The 26976-nt window shown below is 44.5% G+C and overlaps 1 protein-coding gene and 1 non-coding gene across 3 annotated transcripts in view; one reads left to right on the forward strand and one right to left on the reverse strand.

The window, feature by feature from the left end:
* The window catches only part of LOC106732544 (uncharacterized), a 52737-nt gene extending 34544 nt beyond the window's left edge, over positions 1–18193 (reverse strand). The window contains exons 1-3 of one of the 2 annotated variants that reach the window (XM_025188451.3): positions 18107–18189; positions 8579–8639; positions 3859–3958 (exon numbers count right to left, since the gene is read on the reverse strand). In XM_025188451.3, the coding sequence (XP_025044236.3) occupies positions 3859–3958; positions 8579–8639; positions 18107–18119 (174 nt within the window). In that variant the 5' untranslated portion in view covers positions 18120–18189. Of the gene's footprint in view, positions 1–3858; positions 3959–8578; positions 8640–18106 lie in introns of both variants that reach the window. The other variant, XM_089776263.1, reaches the window with a different exon arrangement.
* A 1333-nt stretch (positions 18194–19526) lies between these two features.
* Positions 19527–19599, forward strand: TRNAA-AGC (transfer RNA alanine (anticodon AGC)). Its single transcript has one exon. It is a non-coding gene; the product is annotated as a tRNA-Ala (tRNA).
* Positions 19600–26976: the final 7377 nt, after the last annotated feature.

Below are 26976 nucleotides of genomic sequence, written 5' to 3' on the forward strand. Positions count from 1 at the left end.
TCAATAAATCCTTCTGTTTTATGCTGGCTGAGAGTCACTCCAGTCTAGAGAACAGGGTTGCGCTATTCCCTCTGGGAGCAGAGAGTCCAGGGATCCAAAACAAATGGACTGAAGAGGCCAACAGAAAGAAACAGGCTGGAGGCTGAGAGGTGCAGTTCCAAGAGATGGAGGTACTTAACCTCCAAGAGAGAGTAGACCCCTGAGAAGGGGTTGTTGCACTAAAGGGAGCTCTTCTTGGGGACCATACAGGCCAAGTGTGGGCACACCCTGTGAGTCCATGACAGGTGGAAAGGCCCAAATTATAACAGGGTTCCATTAAGAAAAATATAAGTTCAAGGACTATAAGTCCATCAATGGCTACAAGACAGAATGGGCAAGGATGGTGTCCCTAGCTTCTGTCACAAGCTGGGAATGGGCAACAGGGGTGGATCATTTGATGATTGCCTCTTCTGTTCATGCCTTCTGAAACATCTGACATTGGCCACTGTTGAAAGGCAGAATACTGGGCTAGCTAGACCATTAATCTGAGCCAGTCTGCCATTATGATGTTCTTATATAGAGCTGAAATGTATCTGCCACCTGATGTAACCTACTTGACCCCACTCCCCTTCCAGAGCTGAGATAGAGCCCAAGAGTCCTGACAGTCTCTCTCCCCACATAGTAACAAAGTAAGAATATATATATTAAAATGTTAAGGCTAACTAGTGTCCCTTAAGTGACTTGCCACAAGATGTCAGAATATGTAAGTATTAGAACTGAGTGGGTCTAATATGTATTTGTTTTACCCAGGAATTAGATACAATGCTTCTGTCAACTAATTGCTAAGATATATGCAAAAAACATCAGTTTTCCACTGCCTTAGAGGCTCCTGGAAAGAAGTGATGGGGGGGCTCATTCCCCCCCCCCTTTTCCCTCCGATCTGCTCAGTAACACTGAGAATGCTCAGTAACACTGTTGAAGCCATGTTTTCATTCTTCCCCCATCACGGAATGCATAGGTAGCCCACCCACCAAAATCTGAAATGGTGCCACTGCTCATGCTGGGCTGGGAGGAGCAGGACTGTCCCTAACGCACCAAGCCACATTCTCCCTCCTGGCCTCTGTCTCTGGGTACCAGCCTCTCTCATCCCCTTGTGCCAAACCCCATTGCCCCCTGAGGGCCAACAAATATGTGTGGTGCCAGGCAGAGCTGTCCTGTCTATAGGATGGTTCAGGGTAGCCAGTGAGGGCCCTGCACTTGGCCGCCCCGACCATCCTCCGGATGGGACAGTCCTCTAATTTGAGGTTAGCCTGCAAGGCCCAAGGGTTTACCTGGGAAGCCTGCTGCGGGGCAATAGCAGGAATCAGGTCCCCATTCACTCACTATGGTGGTGGAAGTTGCAGGAAGCAGAGCAACACAGCTGTATGCTCTGCTCTGCTGCCATGTTCCAGACGGTTGCTTGCTTGCTTCACCGCAGTGATGGGGAGTGGACAGGGCCAGATTAAGACCTTTAGAGGCACTAAGCACTGAAAAGATTATGGTGTCCCCCCCTTATGTAATTCAAAATAAAAACAATACTATACCATAAAATCTCTTCTTTTTTTGGTGCCCCTGCTAGAGGCCCTATGCACTGAAAAGATTATGGTGCACCCCATATGTAATTCAAAACAAAAACAATACTGTACTGTCAAATCTCTCTTTTTTTTTTTTGTGCCCCTGCTTTGCTGGTGCCCTAAGCACGTGCTTAATTTGCCTATTGGGTAATCCAGCCCTGGGAGTGGAGCAACCCAGTTGAGACCTGGCAGCAGAGCAGGCTGCTGGGTTGCTCCAGCTCCCCTGCTGTGGTCAGTGCAGGAGGGGGAACCCCTGCTGTTGGTTCCAAGCCCTCATGGTAATCTCCCCGGATAGAATCGTTCGAAGAAGGAGGCTTATGGGGAGGGGTGGAGTGGGAATGGGGCTGGGTGTAGCAGGAGTGGGAAGAGGCAGGGCAAGAGTGGGGCCTGGGACAGAAAGGGAATCCCTTCCAGGGGAATCCCTAAGACAGCTGTGGAAATGCAGCTTTAGTGTGGTTCTGCAGGTTTCTTAATGGACCCTGTGTGGCCATGTCTGCTGCTTCGTGACGGGGACACAGGAGACCCATAAAAACATAAGAATGGCCATACTGGGTCAGACCAAAGGTCCATCTAGCCCAGTATCCTGTCTTCTGACAGTGCCAATACCAGATATCTCAGAGGGAGTGAACAGAACAGGTAACTGTCAAGTTATCCAGCTCCTGTCATTCATTTCTAGTCTCTGACAGACAGAGACTAGGGACACCATTCTTACCTATCCTGGCTAATAAGTACTGCTGGACCTAATCTCCATGAATTTATCTAGTTCTTTTTTGAGATTCCTGGTCTTCACAACATCCTCTGGAAAGGAGTTACACAGGATTATTCACTGCGTAAAGAAAAATTCCTTTTGTTTGTTTTAAACTGACTACCTATTAATTTCATTTGGTGATCCCTAGTTCTTATGTTATGGGAACAAGTAAATAACTTTTCCTTATTCACTTTCTCCATAGCTGTCATGATTTTATGGACTTCTAACATCTCCCCCCTTAGCCTCCTCTTTTCTAAGATGAAAAGTCCCAGTCTTTTTAATCTCTCTAAATATGACACCCATTCCAAACCCTTAATAATTTTTGTTGCCCTTTTCTGAACCTTTTCCAATGCCGGTATATCTCTTTTTGAGATATATTGAGACCCAACAGAAAGATTAAGGAACAACTTCCTGCACTTTTTATCACAGCAAAGAATGATTCAGTCCTTAGTCTATGGGAATTTTTCCTGAGTAAGGAACTAGTAAAACCTCAGGATTTTTCTCAATGAAGTGGCTTGAAAAGCATCTTTGGATGCATTTTTTTTCAAAGGAATTTAAGGAACTGAGCACCCAAATGCCATTGAAATTCAGTGGACGTTTGGCTCAACTCCTTTGGGTTTGTTTGAAAATCCCAGTCTTTTTCTATATTAGCTATCTATACTAGCACAGAGTAGGACATAAAATCCAAAAACAGCACTTCAGACTTTGTATTTAGTTACCATAGTCACATTCACTGGGTAGGTTAAAGGCACAAGGCTACTTATCCTGCACTCAACCAGTGATTATGGAACAATGATACACATCCTTGGGCAGTGGGTGACCCATAGCTTAGGGAAGGCAAGCCCCCAGCCCTCCTCCTTCTGGCTAAGGCCCTGCCATAGCCCAGTCCCTCCACTTTGGCTGCTGCTGGTCCCTGTTGAGCCTCCCTCTCTCTCAATGTGGCTGCTGGTCCTTGCACCTGCTCCCTGACCCAGCGTAGTGCTCCCAGCCCAGGATAAATTAGTTAAAGCCTGCTTTGGAGCTCTGGAAAGCTGGTGGGCAGCGCAGTTCCAGCTTGCTCTAGACCTGGAGCTTCAGAGAGCTGGCGGCTGGCACGGCTGCAGCCTGTCTTGGCCCTGAAGAGACAGTGGACGGCTTGGTTACAATCTGTGCCAGCTCCGGAGTTTCAGAGAGCAGGAGGACTGTGCAATTGTACTTGTCCCAGCCATATCTGCCAGCTGGACCAGGAAGCCCTCTTTCTACCCCTGTAGTTGAATCACTTGTCCCAGCACTGGGTGGCCAGATTGGCCCCAGCGCCAGTAGAACAAACAGTGTGGTGCAGCCCCTAGCATCTGACATAGCAAAAGCAGGCGTGGGGAGAGGGCCTGAGGGACTCTGGTGGAGCACAGATGGGGCCAGGAGAGGTAGTTTGGGAATGCAATGCTTTCCCCTGCCTATGATACCCACTGCCCATGTAAATACACTATGTCATAGCTTAACTGATTTAAAAATAAATATATAGCTAAAGCTAGCACCCACTGCAGCAGGTTCTTCTGGCCACGTGATTTCCTGGTTTGATTCTTCATCTTCCTTCTTAGAGTCACCAGCCCACTCTGGATAAACTTTGTTTGAACAACATCTGCAACATGATATATAAAAAAGAGACTGGCAGATGTTGAACTTTTATCAATGCATAGGTAAAGGTGGTGTCATAATAGCAGTTGGAAAACAACACGTGCAGGGTACTGAGAATTGAAATCTCCAGCTACAGCACTCTAACAAAGTGCTTTTTGGAGCCTTGAATGTGGTTTGATGGAAAAATACCCCATTGTAAGTATTAACAAGAAAAGAGTAAAATGGATTAATCTGGTTCTTTAGTAATGTCATTTGATGTTGCTGTGAGCTAACAACTATGTCTTCAATATAAATATCCTTATCCAGAGAGTAAGATTTTGCAACCACCAAAAGACAATCATTTCTGAATTTATTTCTTTAATAGCCCTATTTTAAACTGCATAGTTTGGATAATATAAAAGGCAGTGTTTAAAAAATATCAGATGTTTGAATAATTTATTAGTCCTGCCTCAAGTAATATATCAGGGTAGCCAAAATTACTGACTTTCCAAACTGCATACAACAATCTTCAGAAGTTCAAGAGCCAGGGCACACCTGAGGGGCTTGGGGCTTCCGCTCCATCGGAGACACATACCAGGGCTTCAGCCTTTTGGTTCTCAGAGTTTCAGTCCTGCTTTTATTGAAGCCTTGAGCTCTAGCAAGCATGACCCTCCCCAAGAATTGAAGCTCTGAGACATTCCTCCTCAAGATTTTTGCCAGGAGTTGATGGAACAGGTCAGTCATGTGCTGCTGCACAGCAGCTGCTGGAGCTGGTAAGCTCGGACCCACGTAAAATTGCCAGGTATCCATTTTTTGACTAGATGCAGGCAATTCCAGGTGGGTGGGTGGGAGTGGCTCCCCCACAAAAGGCAGAGGCTAATCTCATTGTGGTGTGCCAAGCTGGGCCTGCTGTTTCAGCTTGCTGGGCCAGGCCCACTGTGGACAGGGGACTGCTTCGCCTGGGCTGGAGCATCCCCCGCCCATCACAGGCCTTGCAGGGCTGGAGGGCTGCTGCAGCCCCCTGCCGGTTAACTGTAAATGATAAGCACGGGCTCAACAAAAAATGTAATCTACTCGCCTGTGGCGAGTAGATTACACTCCGGAAAGGCTTGCGCAGAGCGCAGAACCGCACAGCTGGCGAGCAGGGCTCGCCACCGCTCGGTGAGCCCTGATTATAAGCATTACCCTTTAAGGGGATGTTTACTAGGTAACCAGTTAACCATTCATATTCGTAGTCAACACCTAAGTTCCCTGTAGGGCGTGCACAAAGAATGTGAATCCTGCCCACCCGAGTGAGAGCAACCAGAGCATGCAGAGACAAAATGCTTTGCTGTTCCTCATTGAGGGACAAGCAAACAGGGAAACCTGAGAACTGGCTGTCCGGGGGGGCGGGAGGGGGTCCCTTTAAGCACAGAACTCAGATATTCTCAGGCAGTAGCCCCTCACAGTAAGTCCTGACCTGGTGCCCTGCTGTAACTGGTTCCAGCCAGCCTTAAATGCGATTCAAAGTCCACTCAGTGTGGATGCGCTATTTTGAAGTAGCAAAATGCTATTTCGAAATGCATTTTGTGTGTAGACGCGTTATTTTGAAATAAGCTATTGAAATAAGATATTTCAAATAACACTGTAGTGTAGACATGCCCATAGAGAATAACAATAGAATACCAACAATAGAACACCATTTGTCATCACTTATAGCCCCCAACTTAAAACCCTCCAAGCATTATCAATAACCTACAACCTATACTGGAACAGGATACTACACTCTGAGAGGCTTTGGGGGACAGACCCATAGTCTCCTATAGACAACCACCTAACTTCAGGAAGATTCTTATCAACCACCACAGGACATACCACATTAATACCAACCCTGGAACTTTCCCTTGCAACAAACCCCGTTGCCAACTTTGTCCACATATTTACTCTGGTGACACCATCACTGGACCTAACCATATCAGTTATACAATCAAGAACACATATTCCTGTTCATTCAGAAATATAATTTATGCCATCATGTGCCAACAGTGTCCTTCTGCTATGTATATTGGACAGACTTCTCAGACACTAAGCCAAAGAATTAATGCCCATAAATCAGACAACAGACATCCGCAAACGTGCATGGGCTGACATCGTATAACCTCAGTCATGCAACATGCAATGCTGTACACAGCCTCAAAACCAATTCTAACATTATAATCAAAGAGACTGACAAAGGGGGCGCTGTAGACATTATGAACAGAACTGATTATAAAAAAAGGAACCCACCCCTGCAATCAGCCCTGGTGCCAACTCTGCACACACATGTACACAAGCGAGTTCATCACTGAACCCAACCACTGGACCCAACCCAGCCACATCAGCCGCCAAATCAGAGGCTCATTTACCTGCACAACCACTAATATGATCTATGCTAGTGTTTCTCAATCTTTTTTCATAAAGTACCCGTTTTTCAAAAAAAATGATAAATAACTCCAATAGGTACAGTTTTCAGACACACACAATTTTTTTCTATCATTGCAACACATTTGTTTAAACAACTTAGTTGTAGCAGGGCGGACGATTAAATTTTTGGGTGTAAAAAGTAGAAAAATAATAAAACGCTGTAAAACTTAAAAAAAAAACCCAGCTTTTCTCCAAATTTCAGTTGTGTTGACATATCCCCAGACTTCTCTCAAGTACCCCTTAGGGTTTTTGTTTGAGAGACACTGATCTATGCCATCAAATGCCAGCAATGCCCCACTGCAATGTATATTGGCCAAATTCTTTCTCTATGGGAAAGAATTAATGGACATATATCAGATATCCGAAAAAGCAACACACAAAAACCTGTTGGAGAACACTTTAATCTTCTTGGACACTCATTAATGGATCTCCAAGTCACTGTTTTGTTTCAGACCAATTCCACATGCCTCTGTTGGTACTAAAGGAGTTAATGTTTAGTATCAACAGAGGCATGTTTAGATGTGCACCACCATTAAATACACATCCTGCCTGCTGTGAGCACTCTGCTAACCAGACAGCATCTGCATCTCTCCTGGATGGCTGTCCAAGTCCTTAGCTTACAACACAAAACGTAAGTACATGATGTGATATGGTCATTATTAAAGCTATGATTTTTTCACAGTTATTTTTAGTAAAAGTTGTGGACAGGTTATGAGCAATAAAAAAAAAAAAATCACAGCCTTTTACCAGTCCATTCAAAATGGAGGCAGTGAACTTTTGATCTAAGGACTCGATTTTGGTCAAAATGCCTGTTAGCAGCAGAGGACTCTGAGTTGTGCTGGTTTTCACCAGCCAGAACTGTTTTTTCCCACCCAAGCGGAACATTCCATCACCTCAGAGTTTCACGCCACAGAAAGGGTTAAGGATCTGTGCAGCTGCTGGGGTATGTGGTCTTTTCCATCTATGCGCCTGTCAGCCCCAGACCACCATAGTGGCTGTGACAAGGGAAGGAGAAGATATACTATCAGTGATCCACCATCATCATAGAAGTTCCCCGCTGGGATCTCCCTGGAGTTCCTCCCTAGGGTATGTCTACACTACCCCCCTACTTCGAACTAGGGGGGGTAATGTAGTCATACGGAGTTGCAAATGAAGCCCGGGATTTGAATTTCCCGGGCTTCATTTGCATAAAGCCGGCCGGCGCCATTTTTAAATGCCGGCTAGTTCGGACCCTGTGCCGTGCGGCTACATGCGGCACAGACTAGCTAGTTCGGATTAGGCTTCCTAATCCGAACTAGCTGTACGCCTCGTGGAACGTGGCATACAGCTAGTTCGGATTAGGAAGCCTAATCCGAACTAGCTAGTCCGTGCCGCGTGTAGCCGCGCGGCACAGGGTCCGAACTAGCCGGCATTTAAAAATGGCGCCGGCCGGCTTTATGCAAATGAAGCCCGGGAAATTCAAATCCCGGGCTTCATTTGCAACTCCATATGACTACATTACCCTCCCTAGTTCGAAATAGGGGGGTAGTGTAGACATACCCTGAGAGCTTTAAACTAGATTGAGGGTAGAAGGTATCAGGCTTCGGTTACACAGGACAATCAGCACCCCCTAATATAAAAGAGGTTTATTTCTTTGGGTTCTTTTCTATCATCTCTTCCTTTCTTTCTGGCCAAAGTAGGTGTCTGGGCACTGGCGTCATGCCTCTTCAATGAAATCCCTGCACTATTATATAGTTATTGTTATTGTTGGTTAAGGATGCTTACTATTGTTTGTGTTATTGTGTTTCTTGTTTGAATTCCCCATTTTCCCAGTTATTGTAATTTTAATCCCTTAATACATTTGTTAATTTACCTAGAATGTCTGTCTTTATTATTTCCATATCACACTGGGGGGTGCACTGAGGGGATTATTCCAGCACACCAGCGATAGATATGGGAAAAGGGTGCCTGAAACGGGCTACTCTGATAGAGGGGTCATCTTTGATTTCTGTTTCTTAAGTTGCCTTTGTCCCCTGTAACACCTCCAAGCATTTAACAAAATGTATTCTGCACAGGGCTCGAAAAAATAAGAGGGGACACTGCTGTTGAGCTGTATTTTCTCACCTGGTCACTTTAGTCTACAAACTCTCCATCCTCGTTACTAGATCCTGTCTGTCCACCACCCAGATGTAGAAAATTCTTTAAAAGAAAAATTATTATTTACCTTAGAACAGATTCAATGTCTGGTGGAGGGCCAACACAGCAGAAGAAAAATCTCCATCTCTCTGTAAATAAAACAGTACAAGTTTAAGTCATAATCACAGTCAAAATGTACACAAGATGACAACCAATGCTTTGGCTTTCTGTCTGACTGGGCAACAGATGGCTTCCAGAGACATCAAGGACACACACAACTATTGCCAACTAAGGCATGACTTCTTTAAGGCAAGGCCATGCTGGAAGGGCATAAGAAGTGGGGTTCCGCAGGGATAAGTTTTGGGGCCAATTCTATTCAATATTTTCATCAACAATTTAGATAAACAATTTGGATACCACCAAGCTCAGAGGGGTGCTTTGGAGGATAGGATTATGAGTCAAAATTATCTGGACCAAGTGGAGAAATTGTCTGAGGTTAATAGGATTAAGTTCAATAAGGACTTAGGAAAGAACAATCAGTTTCACGCATACAAAATGAGATATGGACCCACGGGAAGGAGACCCTTGAAGAATTTCACAGGGATTTCAAAAACTTCCACCCCACTATCAACCTTAGCCTGGACCAGACCAAACAAGAGATCCACTTCCTTGACACTACAGTACAATTACAGGATGAATACATTTCCACCACCTTATCCCAGAAACCTACTGACCATTACACTTACCTACATGCTCTAGCTTCCATCCAACACACATTTCCCAATCAATTGTTTACAAACAAGCCCTAACACGCAATCAGATTTGCTCCAATCCCACAGAGACAAACACCGACAGGATTTTTATAAAGCATTCTTAAAACTGAAATACCTATCCGAAGAAGTGAAAAAACAGATTGACAGAGCCAGACGAGTACCCAGACATCAGCTACTTCAAGATAGGCCCTACAAAGTAAACAACAGAACACCACTTGTCATCACCTACAGCACCCAACTTAAACCTGTCCAACACATTATCAACAATCTACAATCCTGGAAAATGACCCCTCACCCTCAAAAGCCTTGGGGGACAGACCAATCCTTGCCTACAGACAACCTCCTCATCTCAAATTAATTCTTTCCAATAACCATGAAGCACACCTCCAACATACTCATCCAGGAACTCATCTCTGCAATCAACTCCGTTGCCAACTCTGTTCACACATCTATGCAGGCGATATCATCACAGCACCTAACCCCGTAAACCACCACATCAGAGGCACATCCACTAATCTGATCTATGCCATCAAATGCCAGCAACACCTTTCTGCCATGTATATTGACCAAATTGGACATTCTTTATGAGAAAGAATAAATGGACACAAATCAGATACCCGAAATGGCAACATACAGAAATCTGTTGGGGAACATTTTAACTTTCCTGGGCACTCATTAATGGATCTCAAAGTCACCATATTATTTCAAACCAATTTCAAAAGCCAGTTTGACAGGGAAGCTACAGAACCTAATTTCATTTACAAGTTTGATTCCTACAACAGAAGTCTAAACAAAGACGTTGGCTGGATGATCCACTACATTCCACATCCTAATGACATAAAAAAAACCTAACAATGGGTATTTAGAGCTGATACTAAGTATTCTTAGCTTCATTTAGCATGGACACTCAAACTGATAATTTCTTTACCCTTTTTTCCCTTCTTTTCCATTCTCTTCTCCCCCCCCCCCATCCTCTCTCTGTGTTATTTATTTGAAAACTGGACCCCTTTAACTCAATTAATCTGAAGAGGTGGGTTGCGCCCATGAAAGCTCATGATTCCATCTACATTTTTTGTCAGTCTCTAAGGTGATGCAAGACTATTCATTGTTTTTTAAGTTTGTCTAGGAAGATTACTGCAGGAAGGGACCACAAGCTGAGTATGGGTCAACAGTGTGACTATTGCAAAAAAAGGGAACATCATTATGGGATGCATTAACAGGAGTATTATAAGCAAGACACAATAAGTAATTCTTCCACTGTACTCTATGCTAAGTAAGGGCTCAATTGGAGTATTGTGTTCACTTCTGGAAATCACATTTCAGGAAAGATGTGGAGAAATTGCAGAAAGTCTAGAAAAGATCAACAAAAACAATTAAAGGTCTAGAAAACATGATCTATGACTAAGGGAAGACTGAAAGAATTGGGTTTGTTTAATTTGGAAGAGAGAAGACTGAGAAGGGACATAACAGCTCTCAAGTACCTAAAAGGGTGATACAAGGAGAGAAAAAATGTATTCTCCTTGACCTTGAATCATAGAACCATAGAGCTGGAAGAGACCTCGGAAGGTCATCAAGTCCAGCCCCCTGCTCTTGTCAGGACCAATCCCAACTAAATCAACCCAGCCAGGGCTTTGTCAAGCCAAGACTTAAACACCTCTAGGGACGGAGACTCCACTACTTCCCTAGGTAACCGATTCCAGTGCTTCACTACCCTCCTGGTGAAATAGTTTTTCCTAATAGCCAATCTTGACTTTTCCCACCACAACTTGAGACCATTGCTCCTTGTTCTGCCATCTGTCACTACTGAGAACAGCCTTTCTCCATCCTCTTTGGAACCTCCCTACAGGAAGTTGAAGGCTGCTATCAAATCCCCCCTCACTCTTCGCTTCTGCAGACTAAACAGACCCAACTCCCTCAGCCTCTCCTCATAGGTCATATGCTCTAACCCCCTAATCATTTTGGTTGCTCTCCGCTGGTTCCTCTCCAATGAGTCCACATCCTTTTTGTAGTGGGGGGCCCAGAACTGGACACAATATTCCAGATGTGGCCTCACCAGAGCCAAATAAAGGGGAATAATGATATCTCTGGATCTGCTGGCAATTCTCCTCTTAATGCAACCTAATATGCCATTAGCCTTCTTGGCTACAAGGGCACACTGTTGACTCATATCCAGATTCTCATCCACTGTAACCCCCAGGTCCTTTTCTGCAGAACTACTACTTAGCTGGTTGGTCCCCAGCCTGTAACAATGCTTAGGATTCTTCCGTCCCAAGTGCAGGACTCTACACTTGTCCTTGTTGAACCTCATCAGATTTCTTGTGGCCCAATCCTCCTATTTGTATAAGTCACTCTGGACCCTATCTCTGCCCTCCAGCGTATCTACCTCTCCCCGTAGCTTAGTGTCATCCGCAAACTTGCTAAGGGTGCAATCCATCCCCTCATCCAGGTCATTAATAAAGATATTGAACAAAACTGGTCCTAGAACCGAACCTTGGGGCACTCCGCTAGAAACCAACTGCCATCCTGACATCGAGCCGTTGATCACTACCCTCTGGGCCCGGCCTTCTAGCCATCTTTCTATCCATCTTACTGTACATTTATCCAATTCACATTCCCTTAACTTGCTGGCAAGAATATTGTGGGAGACCGTATCAAAAGCCTTGCTAAAGTCAAGGTATATCACATCCACTGACTTTCCCACGGCCACAGAGCCAGTTACCTCATCATAGAAGCTAATCAGATTGGTCAGGCACGACTTCCCCTTTGTGAATCCATGCTGACTATGTCTAATCACTTTCCTCTCTTCCAAGTGCCTCAAAATGGAATCCTTAAGGATCCCTTCCATGATTTTTCCAGGAACCGAGGTAAGACTGACCGGCCTATAGTTCCCTGGATCGTCTTCCTCCCTTTTTTGGAGATGGGCACTACATTTGCCTTTTTCCCGACCTCCACGACTTTACAAAGATAATGTCCAAAGGCTCCTCAATGACATTTGCCAACTCCCTCAGTATCCTCGGATGCATTAAGTCCTGACCCATGGATTTGTGTACGTTTAGTTTTTCTAAATAGTTCCTAACCTGTTCTTTACCCACCAAGGGCTGTCCATCTTCATCCCATCTTGCGTCACTTAGCGCATTAGTCTGGGATCCCACCTTGTCCGTGAATACAGAGGCAAAGAAAGCATTGAGTACTTCAGTTTTCCCTACCTACATCATCTGTCACTAGGTTACCTCCTTCATCCAGTAGGGGCTGTACATGCTCTCTGATCATCTTCTTCTTGTTAACATGCCTGTAGAAACCTTTCTTGTTATCCTTCACATCCTTAGCCAGTCGCAATTCCATTTGCGCTTTCGCCTTCCTGATAAACCCCCCCCCCCCCCCAGCATTCTCGAGCTATACATTTAAACCCCTCGCTGGTCATTTGTCCAAGTTTCCACTTTTTGTAAGCTTCCTTTTTGTGCTTAAGTTCATCAAGGATTTCCCCCGTAAGCCAATCCGGTTTCCTACCATGTTTGCCTCTCTTGCTACACATCAGGATGGTTTCTTTTTGTGCCTTCAATAAGGCTTCTTTAAAATACTGCCAGCTGTCCTGGACTCCTTTCCCCTTCATGTTAGCATCCCAGGGGATTCTGCCCATTAGGTCTCTGAGGGAGTCAGAATCTGCTTTTTTGAAGTCCAAGGTGTGTATTTTACTACTCTCTTTTCTTCCTTTGGTCAGGATCCTGAAATCTACCATCTCATGATCACTGCTTCCCAGGTTGTCATCCACCTCTACTTTCCCTATTAGTTCCTCCCTGTTTGTGAGCAGAAGGTCAAGCTGCACACGGCCCCTGGTCAGATCCTTCAGCACTTGTACCAAGAAGTTATCCCCAACATTCTCTAAAAACTTCCTGAATTGCCTCTGTACTGCCGTATTGGTTTCCCAACAGATGTCAGGGTGATTAAAGTCCCCTACAAGAACCAGGGCCTGCGATCTGGAAGCTTCTCTCAGTTGTCCGAAGAAAGCCTCATCTACCTCATCCACCTGATTCGGTGGCCTGTGGCAGACACCAGCCACAACATCACTGCTGTTGTTTGCTCCTTTAAACTTAACCCATAGACTTTCAACAGGTTTTTCTCCCTCTTTATACTGGAGTTCAGAGTAATCATAGTGCTCTCTTACATATAGTGCAACTCCTCCTCCTTTTCTCCCCTGCCTGTTCTTCCTGAACAGTTTATAACCTTCCATGACAGCGCTCCAGTCATGCGAGGCATCCCACCAAGTCTCTGTTATCCCAATTAAATCATATTTCTTGGACTGGGCCAGGGCCTTCAGTTTTCCTGTTTGTTGCCCAGGCTTCTCGCATTAGTGTATAAACACCTCAGATAACCAGTTGATCGCCCTATCTTCTCCATTCGAATCAGGGGTCCTCCTTTGTTGCTTGTTCCTCTTTGCATTTCTTCCAGGTATCCGACTTTCCCACTCCCCTCAGCGTTTTGGTAACCATCCCCCGACAAACCTAGTTTAAAGCTCTCCTCACTAGGCTTGCAAGCCTGCCCACGAAGATGCTCCTTCCTCTCTTGGTTAGGTGGATCCCATCTCTTCCTAACAATCCTTGTGCCCGGATGATGATAGGACAAGAAGCAATAAGTTTAAATTGTAGCAAGGGAGGTTTAGTTTGGACATTATAAAAAACTTCCTGTCAGGGTGGTTAAACAGTGGAATAATTAGGGAGATTGTGGAATCATTGGAGATATTTAAGAGTAGGTTAGACAAATATCTGTAAGGAATGATCTAGACATATATCATAATGGCATTGGCTGTCTGCAGAGCATATTTACATTACAAAGGGATTTTGCCTTTAACTTTATTCATCTCAGGGACTCCAGTAGATTTTAAACATGGAAAAGGTACAGGAGAGTCAAGCCCTGGGGTTAGCTGAGCTCTGAGAACCTAATCACAAACTCTCAGAGGCCTCAGGAGAAAAACCTATTCTTGCTTACAGACAACCCCCTAACCTGAAACGTATTCTTTCTGATAACCATGCCATACAACCACATCATAAGCCTCCAGGAACCCAGCCCTGCAACCAAAAAAGATACCAACTCTGTCTCTGCCCACATATCTACACTGACAAATTCATCACTGGAGCAAACAACATAAGCCACAAAATCAAAGGGTCATTTGACTGAACATCTAGTAATTTGATCTATGCCATCAAATGCCAACAGTGCCCCACTACTATATATATTGGACAAACTGGACGGTCTCTGCAGGAAAGTATCAATGGACACAAATCAGATATACATAAAGGGAACACACAGAAGCCTGTTGGTGAACATTTCTGCTTGCCTAACCACAGTTTAACAGACCTGCAGGTGGCTGTCTTGTCACAGGCCAGTTCCACAAGCCAGATTCATAGGGAAGGACTGTAATCCTAGTTCATCTACAAATTCACTTCACATGCTAATGGACTCAATCGTGATGTGGGCTAGCTAGGACACGACCTACTTAATAACCACTGAAGGTGCTAACAGCTCTCTGAGTGGTATTCTTCCTATTTTAGCAATCTCTCTATTGAATTTGATTTTTATCTGCTTAGGTTTAAGTACCCATTCTCCAGATATTTAATGATGCTCTGTCTCACACACCCCTTCCTTTTTCTTTTTCTCCCCCCTCCCCTTCCCCTCTCCTATTTATTTCGAGTTTTCATATCCCAAACTCATAACTCCGGTCATGTGAAGAAGTGGGCTGTGCCCACAAAAGCTCATGATACCATCTACATATTTGTTAGTCTATAAAGTGCTACCAGACCATTTGTTGTTTTTTTCAGTAACAGACTAACTTGGCTACCCCCTAGAGCTCCTATCACAAACTGGGATTTGCCAACTATTTACCTATGCAGATTGTCAAACAACTTCTCTGGCTTCCCATTTATTTCGGATCACTTCTAAACTGTTCCCCTTAGGTCTTGCTTTGGACTTCCTTTGCCATAATTTACAGACTTCATCACTTGCTTTTCTCTACACTCCAATTCAGATTCTGAGTGGGGTGATTAGATGTGATTAGAAGACTATATGTGAAAGTATGCAGAAAGATGATGAAGTGTGACTGAGAAAAGGTAGGGTGAGTGGGCAGAAGGAAGGGATGCTGAGGACAAAGTGAAGGCTAAGAGATGACTAAGAAGAAACTTGAGGATTTCTGAGGAAGACAGGGTGTAAGTGCAGGTGAGTGTTTTTAATGGTGTGCTGCAGGAAGAGGGGAAAGGGTGTCTGGAGGACAGAATTTAGGGACAAGTTTGTGAGGAGATGTTACTGAAGACCGGATACAGAGGGTGAGGGGATCAGGGGATCAGGGATTTAAGAGGAAAGCAGTAACTGAGAACACTTGGAGGGGGCAGGGTTGATTGAGGAGCACAGGGTAAGGACAAGAATAGAGCATCTGTGTGGGGGCAGCAGTTACTGAGGAGCACAAGGTGCCACTGGTGGGATTACTAAGCAGCACAGGATGAGGATCTGCACAAAGCCAGGAGTACGCAAACAGCACAGGGGGTGGGTTGACTGGAAGAGCAGAACAAGTAGACAGGAAGTCTGTGAGGGAGTGCAAGAGACCAAGTGGAATGAGAAGGGAGAGATCTGTGTGGGGCCGAGTGATTGAGGCAGGGGCATCATTTGGAGTGGATAGGGGGGCGGTAGCTCCCTCCCCTTCCCAAGTCTGAACCCCTAGATTTCATGATTGGGGTTTGCTTAAAGCCCACACCCTGACTCCAAATGCAATTCTCAAATGCAACAGTTCAGACTGCTTTCAACTTTGCCTTTGGGGTATGGAGTTTGTTATAAAAAGAGGGAGTGGCAGGGTGATTAAGAATAACAAATGGCTGGTTATTCAGGTAACTGAAGGATTGTTAGATCATCATGAAAACATGGGGGTGAAGGGTATGCCACTTAAAAGATAGGGAGGGAAAGTGTTGTGCTGCAGGGATCTGCATTTAGAGCACTGCTGTTAAACGTCTCGAAAATGCTCTTGAAAAAAAGGGGAAACAGTGACTAATCCACAGCTGACTGCAGAGTTACAAAGGGATCTCACAAAACTGGATGATTGGGCAACAGAAAGAAAGATGGAATTCACTGCTGATAAGTGCAAATTAAAGCACACAAGAAAATATAGTCCTAATTATAGATATAAAAATTATGGGATCTAAAATAGCTCTTACCATTCAAGAAAGAGATCTTGGAATCCTTGAAAACATCTTCTCAAGGTGCAGTAGCAGTTTGAAAACTAAAAAGCTAACCGAATATTGGGAATCATTAGAAAAAGGGATAGATAATAAGAGAAAATATGATATATTGCCTCTATATAAAGTCACTGTATGCTCACATCTTGAATATTGTATACAGATGTGGTCACCCCATCTAAAAAAAGATATATTGGATTTGAAAAAGGTACAGAAAGGGCAACATAAACGATTAGGGGTAAGGAACAACTTCCTGATGAAAAGAGATTAATGAGACTGGAACTTTTCATTTTGGAAAAGAAATGATTAAAGGATAGAGGCATATGTTAGAGGTCTAGAAAATCATGAAAGGTATAGAAAAATAGAATAAGAAAATATTATTCATTCCTTCACTAACATACTACAAGAAGATAACCCAATAGGCAACACAGGATGGATCATGATGATTGCCTCTTTTGTTTATTCCTTCTGAAGCACCTGGCAGAAGACAGGATACAGGGCTAGAAGCACAATTGGGGAGATGTTGGAAGTCTAGAAAATCATAAATGGTGTGGAAAAATAGAATAAGGAAATGTTATTCATTCCTTTACTAACATAACACAAGAAGATGACCCAATGAAATTTATGGGCAGCAGATGTAAAACAAACTAAATCAATTATTTTTTCACATTCAACTTGTGGAACTCTTTGCCAGGAGATGATGGAAAAGCCCAAACTATAAACTAAAGTCTAATAAGAACAAAATAAGTTCAAGGAGGGTAGGTCCATTAATGGCTACTAGCCAGACTGGGTAGGGATGATATCCCTAGCTTCTGTTTGCCAGAAGGCAGGAATGGGTGATAGGGGAATGGATCATGATGATTGTCTCTTCTGTTTAGTCTTCCTGACATACCTGGCATTAGCCAATGTTGGCAGACAGGACATTGGGCTAAAAGGACCTTTGGCCTGCCCTAGTATAGCCATTCTGATGTTCTTATATGGAGCTGAAATGTATCTGCCACCTGCTGTAACCCATTAGATCCCACTTCCCTTCCAGACCTGAGAGAGAGCCCAGGAGTCCTGACAGGGTCTCTCTCTCCCCAGAGTTAGTAATTAAGTAAGCATATACATGAACATTTTAAGGCTAACTAGTGTCCCTTAAATGACTTGCCCCAAGATGTCAGAATATGTTAGCGTTAGAGCTGAGTGGGTCTCATATTTATTTAATTTTCTTTCTTTTATATAGGAATTAGATATAGTGCTCCTGTCAGCTAACTGCTAAGGTGTCTGCCAAAAAAGCTAGAGTTTTCCAGGCCCTTAGTAGCCCTGGGACATATGGGGGGGGGGGGGGAAGAAATTGTTCCCCCCCCCTTTGGGGCTTGCTTGTACTGAGCATGCTCAGTAACACCGCTGAACCCTCTGTCCTCCGTCTGCCTCCCCATGCTCCCACTCCCCCACTCAGGCATGCACAGGTTGCCCTCCCCCACCAAAATCTGAAATGGGCCCCTGGATTGAGGGTCTATGGTGGTGGGAGTGACTGTGGGGACCGGGCACAAGGGGGGGGGCGCATTCCCGCCCATTTGCCCTGCTCTGTCCCAGGCTCGCTAGCGCCCCCTAGCGGTGAGTCGGCCCCGCTCGCTCTCCCCCAACCTGTGCTCCCCATGGCGCCTCCGCTCCCGGCCGGCGCCGCATCCCGCCTCAGCCCCCGCCGCGTCAAGCAGAAGAAACTGTGACCGAACCTCGGCGAGCGCTGACGTTGCAAAGGCCGCCGCGTGCCAGTGAGCGCCGTTGGACGGCATTTGTGCGCGTGCGTCAGCCCCCCCCCCTCTCTCTTCCCTCCAAACCCCTCCCCCCCTCCAGCGGGAGGAGCTGAGTTGAGGTCGGGGGTTGCTGGCTGGCACTGGGAAAAGCCGGTAAACGGGGCTCGCGCTAAGAGTGGCTGCAACTCTCCCCCTTCCAGCAGCCGGTCACCCTGGCTGGGCCAGGCGCGGAGCGATCGGGAATGACCGAGGTTGCTTCCCGGTGCCTGTTACGCCGTGTCCCCTCCCTCCCTCCCTCCGCAGCAACCGGTGTCGGTGCAAGGGCTTTGCTGGGGGCATCCCCTACCTGAGCAGTAACGTCAGGTTAGACGTTAGTTCGTTTAAAGGGCTTTGACGTGACTGTTTGATGTTCCTGCACCCTACACACTCGCTAGAGGTGGAGCTGTTTGGAAAGCGGGTATTGAAGTGACGAACAGCTACTTCCCTGTCTCTTCACTAGTCACGATTCCTTTTTTCGGCATTGCATGGAGTATTTTAATGTAACATTGAATAAAGTATTTGTAAAAGGAGAACGTGAAAAAGTACAGAAAATGGTAACAGAAATGAATGAGAATATAGACTTAGAAGATTTTCCAGTAACCAAAGTGGCCGAAGTTTCAAGGGAGAAAACAAACAAAGGTGCCCTTTGCAGCTCTCAATTTTGGGACTGGCCGGGAGGTGATTCTATTTTTTGTGTAATTCACACCTGACTGTCCACAGGCCCAAAGAATCACTGAGCTGTGCAGGAAGACCTCAGGGGTAGTTATATCCATACCTGTTTCCCCCGACCACACATACCAACACCGCTGCTTGTAGAGGTTGTTAGAGCGACTTCACTGGCTTGTTGCCACCCAGGGATCCCTGATATATAGTCCAGGAAGAAATTTCTGTGTAGCCCATTAATAACGTTTATGTCAAATCTGTTAAGATAATTATGCAGCGTGATGCAGTTTTAACTGTAATAACTATTGTGCAGGTGAGTCTACAACTCATTTGTATCCTCAGACCTCTTTGTAAAGATCTGTGATCCAACTGGGTAACTTGTGAACAGTTAAATGCTGAGATGTTGACTCATATTTTAGTCACACAAACTTTGGATTAACGAAAAAGCACTAAAATGAAAAGCAGTTTGTTTTTGCTTGCTTGTAACGATCTCAGGAACAGTCCTAAAATAAATATAAGAAATATATGTATTAGGTGGTTAAACTATCTAGCCATCAGATGACCTAGAAAAGAGTGAGTCAGATAGCTGAGGTCTATATACAGGAGACGGGGAATTAGCTCAAATGGTAGAGCGCTCGCTTAGCATGCGAGAGGTAGCGGGATCGATGCCCGCATTCTCCAATGACTTTTGTTTAAAACCACGGACCATTAATTTCAAAAGGATAACTTCTTTCAATTGTGAAGCATATGCATATTTTCAGTTACTTTTTGAGTTAACTTTCTAATATGAGAATGTGATTTTTGTTAGAGATTCGTTTTGTGGGAAGATTGGTTTGGTAGATTATCACAGTCTTGACAGCTGAAAAAATAAAGTAAAAGACTGGTAGAGTTTCCACTACTTTCTTGTGGTTTTTGTCATCAATATTTCACCCTTCTAAACATTTGTCATTATTTTCTTTTTAAAATCTAGATGCATCCTGCTCTTAACATTTTTGTAAAACATCATAATAAATAGCTATATTAAAGTAATCTACCAAGTTAAGAAATAAATGTGCACAATATGCTTTAATTATATTTTTTACTATTTATTGAAAATTAAAATAATTTTGATAGTATAAGTTATTTTATTTCGTAAGTTTTGAAAGAATGTGGACAATACAAATATAAGGCAATTTAACAGAGTTGAGGCATAATCAGGTTTGTAAATATTTCATCCCACATTGTTTTACTCTGACACTAAGATGCATGTTGATAAACCTCAGTGCTAAAGAGACAGGTTAAAACAATGTCAAGATTTCTGGGAGCAAAGTATAGCTTACAATAGCAGTGATCAGATTTGCTTTCTTTTAAACGAAAGAACATTTCTGTCCTAACGTGGAAAAACTAACAACACAGAAAGGTATGAGAGCAGATGACCAAAAGAACTCGTCACATAGATCCCACAGCATTTCAGGGAAGGTTTTCACTACTATTAGGGGGCAAAGTAATTTATGCAACTCCAGGTACCTGAATACAGTATCTGGAGTCAAGGTACCTTAAGTCAGATTACTGCGGGGAAGGGAGGAGTTGACAGGAGAAACAGTCATCAACTTCCCTTATGCTTCTTATTCCCGTGAATTACCAGAGTTGAGAAGAGAGTGATCAGCTTATTTGGGGGGATGTCTTCATTAGATCCTTTAAATCGACTTCCAGGGATCAATAGTCACAACACCAAACCCCTGGTAAGTGTAGACATGCCTTCAAAGCAGACACAAACACTACACTATTTGAACTAATTGTATTTCCTGAGTAGTCTGAATGGATTTATTAGAGTTATTGCTACTGCTAAATAGTAGGATGAATCAGCACACATCATTCTATTTATGACTGGAGAACTTGCAATATTTCAGGACAACTGCTCAAAAATACTTTCTGAGCATAAAAAGTTTTATTGCTAGTGCCTACTAAAGTTAAAAGGGGAATTAGCTCAAATGGTAGAGTGCTTGCTTAGCATGTGAGAGGTAGTGGGATCGATGCCCACGTTCTCTTAAAAAAAAACAACACACCACTATTTTGAGAAGGAAGCAAATAGCAATGAAATACAAACCCATTTTCTTTACACTAAAGTATTCTTGTATGTGATTTTTTTTTGTTTTAATTTGCATTTTGTATTTCTGACTTGTATGTTCAACAAAGAGAAGAAGCTGAATTATTTTTTGGTTACCTTCAGAAGGCTCCTATACAGAGCCATTAAAATAAAAGTAACTACATGTAATGAAAAATGTTATTTAGTTGCGATTGGTCCTGCCTTGGGCAGGAGGCTGGACTTGATGACCTCCTGAGGTCTCTTCCAGCTCTATGAGTCTATGAAAATCAGTTACCATAAAATGATTTGTCTAATTGATTATTTAATAAAAATAACAATAACAATGAAACTTAATCAGAACTCTTTAAATGATTGCACATACATTTAAAACCTTCTTTTCCTCTGTCCTCATGTTTTCCACATGGCTTCATTTCAAAATGAAATACTAAATAATGCATTTATCTAATATATAAAGGAGAATGTTTGTATGTTTGTGCTCTAATAACTTGGACACTATAAGACTTACAGCAACCAAACTTTCCATGGGATAACCTTTCCTCCAGGAGAAGGTTTTAAGGTACTTTTGGACCCGATCGGGCCCGATCTCAACCTGTAAAAATAAAAAATAACCCACCACACTGTGCTGCAGGGGCAGCCCCGCCCACCCTAGGTCACGGGCCCACCGCCTGTGGCTCTAAAGCGCCATCTGGGACTCACCCCACCCCCATGTACACAATGGCTCTGGCATCTGCCCTGCCCCCCACGGCTATGGTTACCAGGTAGTCTAAAAAAAAACCCCAACGGTCACACTTGATGGGGGGGGACGGAGGAACCAGCCGGGAGAAGAGCAGGGCTGGCCGGGAGGAAGGGGAAGGCCGGGAAGCAGGGCTGGTCGGGGGGGAGAGTTCTCATACTCATAGACTCATAGACTTTAAGGTCAGAAGGGACCATTATGATCATCTAGTCTGACCCCCTGCACAGTGCAGGCCACAGAATCTTGCCCACCCCTCTTAGAATAATCCTCTCACCTATGTCTCAGATATTGAAGCCTTCAAATACTTTGAAGGCCCCAACATGCAGAGAGTCCTTCAGCTGTGATCTGTGCCCAATGCTACAGAGGAAGGCGAAAAACCTCCAGGGCCTCTGCCAATCTACCCTGGAGGAAAATTCCTTCCTGACCCCAAATATGGCGATCAGCTAAACCCTGAGCATGGGGGCAAGACTCACCAGCCAGACACCCAGAAAGTTCCCTATAATGAATGGGCAATTAGTTACCAAGATCATGTTATTTCATCCAACCATCCCCTTATCATAGAATCATAGAACTGGAAGAGACCTCAGAAGGTCGTCAAGTCCAGCCCTCTGCTCTAGGCAGGACCAATCCCATCTAAATCAACCCGGCCAGGGCTTTGTCAAGCCGAGACTTAAACACCTCTAGGGATGGAGACTCCACTACTTCCCTAGGTAACCCATTCCAATGCTTCACTACCCTCCTAGTAAAATAGTTTTTCCTAATATCCAATCTGGACCTCTCCCACCACAACTTGAGACCATTGCTCCTTGTTCTGCCATCTGTTACTACTGAGAACAGCCTCTCTCCATCCTCTTTGGAACCTCCCTTCAGGAAGTTGAAGGCTGCTATCACATCCCCCCTCACTCTTCGCTTCTGCAGACTAAACAGACCCAAGTCCCTCAGCCTCTCCTCGTAGGTCATATGCTCCAGACCCCTAATCATTTTGGTTGCCCTCCGCTGGACCCTCTCCAAAGCGTCCGCATCCTTTTTGTAGTGGGGGGCCCAGAACTGGACACAGTACTCCAGATGAGGCCTCACCAAAGCCGAATAAAGGGGAATAATGACATCTCTGGATCTGCTGGCAATGCTCCTCTTAATGCATCCTAATATGCCATTAGCCTTCTTGGCTACAAGGGCACACTGTTGACTCATATCTAGCTTCTCATCCACTGTAACCCCCAGGTCCTTTTCTGCAGAACTACTACTTAACTGGTTGGTCCCCAGCCTGTAACTATGCTTGGGATTCTTCCGTCCCAAGTGCAGGACTCTACACTTGTCTTTGTTGAATCTCATTTCTAGTGGCCCAATCCTCCAATTTGTCTAAGTCACTCTGGACCCTATCTCTGCCCTTAAGCGTATCTACCTCTCCCCCTAGCTTAGTGTCATCTGCAAACTTGCTGAGGGTGCAATCTATCCCCTCATCCAGGTCATTAATAAAGATATTGAACAAAACCGGTCCTAGAACCGAACCTTGGGGCACTCCACCAGAAACCGACCGCCATCCTGACATCGAGCCATTGATCACTACCCGCTGGGCCCGGCCTTCTAGCCATCTTTCTATCCATCTTACCGTCCATTTATCCAATCCGCATTCCCTTAACTTGCTGGCAAGAATATTGTGGGAGACCGTATCAAAAGCCTTGCTAAAGTCAAGGTATATAACATCCACTGACTTTCCCATGTCCACTGAGCCAGTTACCTCATCATAGAAGCTAATCAGATTGGTCAAGCACGACTTGCCCTTTGTGAATCCATGCTGACTATTCCTGATCACTTTCCTCTCATTCAAGTGTCTCAAAATGGATTCCTTTAGGATCCCTTCCATGATTTTTCCAGGAACCGAGGTAAGACTGACCGGCCTATAGTTCCCTGGATCGTCTTCTTCCCTTTTTTGAAGATGGGCACTACATTTGCCTTTTTCCAATCAGGCATCAGGGCTGGCTGGGGGAGATCGGGGGAGGGGCAGCCATCAGGAAGCAGAGTTGGTGGGGGGAGGAGGGGTTGGGAACAGTGGGGCTGGCTGGGGGAGATTGGGAGGAGGAGAACCGGCCGGCAGGAAGCAGGACTGGCGAAGAAGGGTGAAAGCGAATCGGCCAGCAGGGAGTGGGACCGAGCAACACCGGGTAACTCCAGCTAGTAAAGAAATAAATGAATAATATTAAAAGCCTTTACTGTCTACTGTTGAACACTAAATAAAAGGTACATTTTTTTCTGTGAGGAGAAAGACCAACACAACAGCAATACCACTGAAGTTATGTACATATTATTGAAATATGAACAGTTACAGTAGAATTTCATACAATGGATAAGCACATAGTTTTCTGGTTACAAATTGCTTTGCAGTATTCTTGAGAAAAGAGGAAGTAGCTCAAAAGGTAGTATGCTCTATGCTCACTTAGCATGTGAGAGGTTGGTAGATTGGGATGTTCGCATTCTCCAGTAGGTGGACTGACTGGATTATTGATTCTAAAACTGAAAACCAGTAAAACAAAATAAACACTTTAAATATTAGCTTTATTCAAAGCAAAAACTCACTTTTTTATAATGACATAGTTACGTGCAGCTGCAGTAAGTGCAGGGGGCAGGGCGATCCCTTCTGCCGTCCTGCGCCAGACCTCTGGTCCCCCATTATTCTCTGAGGCTATGTTTAGGCTGCAGGCTTCTCTTGGAAGAAGCTTTTCCAGAAAAGATCTTCAAAAAAAAAACTTCTGAAAGAGAGCATCTACATAGCAAAAGCGCATCGAAAAAGTGATCTACTTTTTTGACAGATAGCAACCACATTGAATGCACACTATCTCGCATTTAAGTTGCGATTACTACAGATGGAGTGGGCACTAGGGAACCTGTGCTTTTTCCTCTTCTTTCGAAATAATTCCCTCTTCCCCATTCACACATGCCTTTTTCCGAAAGAGCTCTTTCGGAAAAAAGGCTTCTTCCTTGTAGAAATAGGTTTACCAATGTTGGAAAAAACCCTCTGTTCTTTGATTTTTTTTTTTGAAAGCACACGATTGCAGTCTGGACGTATGTGAAGTTTTTTTGGGAAAACAGCCATTTTTCTGAAAAAAAAAACCCCTCTGCAGTGTAGACATACCCTGGGTTGCATTGCTGGGGGAAAGGCAAAAGGGGAGGAGCAGGGTCTGGGCATGAGCAGAGCAGGGATGAAACTTGGGTGAAGAGATGGGGTAGGGCAGAGCCTGTGGCTGCAGAGTGAGGGGTTTACTATATATATATATTTGATTAACACTATTAATTACACTGCTTTTCTTACAGTGCCTGAAGGCCTCTGCTATTGAATTTATGTAGATGGCAGTTAGATACCATGGGCAACAAGCTAAAACTCTAAGAAAGAAAAACATGGAGACATTTTATTTATTTACAAGGTTTCCTCTGGGGCTTGTGACAGTAGCTTCTGAAACATTCAGCCACATAACTCACCAAATAGGTAGAGACATATGTTCCAAAGTAATTTCCAGTTAAGATGGATATGTCTGACATGTAACCCAATATGATAAACAATTCCATATTTGTTGGCAGTCAAGCTACTTGATACCTACAACAGGAAAACTGGGGTACTGAAGTTATGGGAGTGTGTGACCAGGATGAATAGGTCCTAAGGCCTCCTACTAGAAGCCTCACAGCCCTACTTTTCCTTAGGAAAGGGCAATGGAGAAGGGCCTTCAAGCTGCCTAGAGTGGGTACATAGGATGCAGCAAATCAGAAAAGAGGCTGCACGGAGTTAATTGGGGCCCATCAGACTTGCATAAAAAGAGCTGCGGGGGGCTAGTGTAAATTCTGGTTGACTGAAAGAGCTCAGGAATTCTGTGCATGACTCCTGGCTGGCTGCTGGGACTGAGCTAGGGATGTTAAATATTGGTTAATTGAATAGTCAATTAACCTCATGAATTTGTATATTAGTCGACTCTTCTATAGTCCCCAGGAAGCCCCTGTCTGGAGGGGGAGGGGTCTGAGCTCCCGGACCTGGCAAAGCTGGAACTGAGCCGGGCTTCCTGCCCGCCTGACTCCTGCTACACTTTAAATGCAGAGCTGCAGTGGAGTTAGGACCCGGAACTGGCGTGAGCTTGGGCTTAGCTGGGCTGCTGGCCAGCCTGCTAAAAAATTTACTGTCAAGGGGTGGGGAGGGGAAATACGTGTAGTCTATAGCACTAACCTATAAGCTTTTGCTTTTCGGTTAATTGACTACGCTATTACATCCCTAGGCTGAGAATATAATTACTGCCAGGGTGCAGGGGAGTGAGAAAGGAGCTTATGGCTGCCTGCCTAGATTGAAGTAAGACAGGCTATGGGGAAGTGGCCCAGAGAAACCTAAAGCAGTAATTAGTAAAGGAACGTATCACAAGGCTTCTGTACTTATAGGATCATTGGGTTGGGACCTGAAGCAGTGGGTGAGATTGGCTATGCTCTTAAAAAGGAAATTAGAACTGTAGCATCTCAGGGAAAGGGGCTGCACTAATGGGACTGAGTCAGAGGGAAGCTATGTTCAGCCAACTAAGTTCAAGAGGAGTGAATCAACTGGGGTCACTGAGGATTCAAATGAAGGCCAAGAGGCTCTTAGTAGGAGACCATAGGGGTGCTGCTCCAGAAGAGGCACCTTTGCAGGAGTGAGCCCAGGAAGGGTTACAGAAAAGGTCATATCTAGCGGAGGGACCGTGATCACTGATGGATGCTACTGGGCTATTTTAGAAGACTGAGCCCAGAGAGGGCTGTAGGACATCATGAATTATGTATCCTGGCAGTGGTCTGTTTGTTTTGCACATGGACAGAGTGATTTTGTCAGACCCACCTAACAAGTATTAGTGGCCAAGATATGGCACCAGGAGCAGAGGAAAAACTGCAGGCATACACACATCATTTGTGAGAGGTGAATGCCCACCCTTACAGACAGACTAGAGCCTTACATAAACAAGAATATTCAAAGTTATAATACTAAATAGATATAAAACAAAGAGTTTGAAAAGGACATAAATCCTCATGCCTCAGCACTAACTGGTTAACTCTCTCCTGCAGGTTTTCTTGCATCACCTATCTGGTGCTGGTCCACAGCTCTGACCCAGAGTGGTAATTATGGGTATGTCTACGCTAGCCCCCTAGTTCAAACTAGGGAGGCTAATGTAGGCATTCGAAGTTTCAAATCAAACCCAAGATTTAAATAACCCGCGCTTGATTTGCATCTTCCCAGCCG

The sequence above is a fragment of the Pelodiscus sinensis genome, chromosome 2 (genome assembly GCF_052426305.1).
Source record: "Pelodiscus sinensis isolate ZL-2025 chromosome 2, ASM5242630v1, whole genome shotgun sequence".
Classification (NCBI taxonomy): Eukaryota; Metazoa; Chordata; order Testudines; family Trionychidae; genus Pelodiscus; species Pelodiscus sinensis.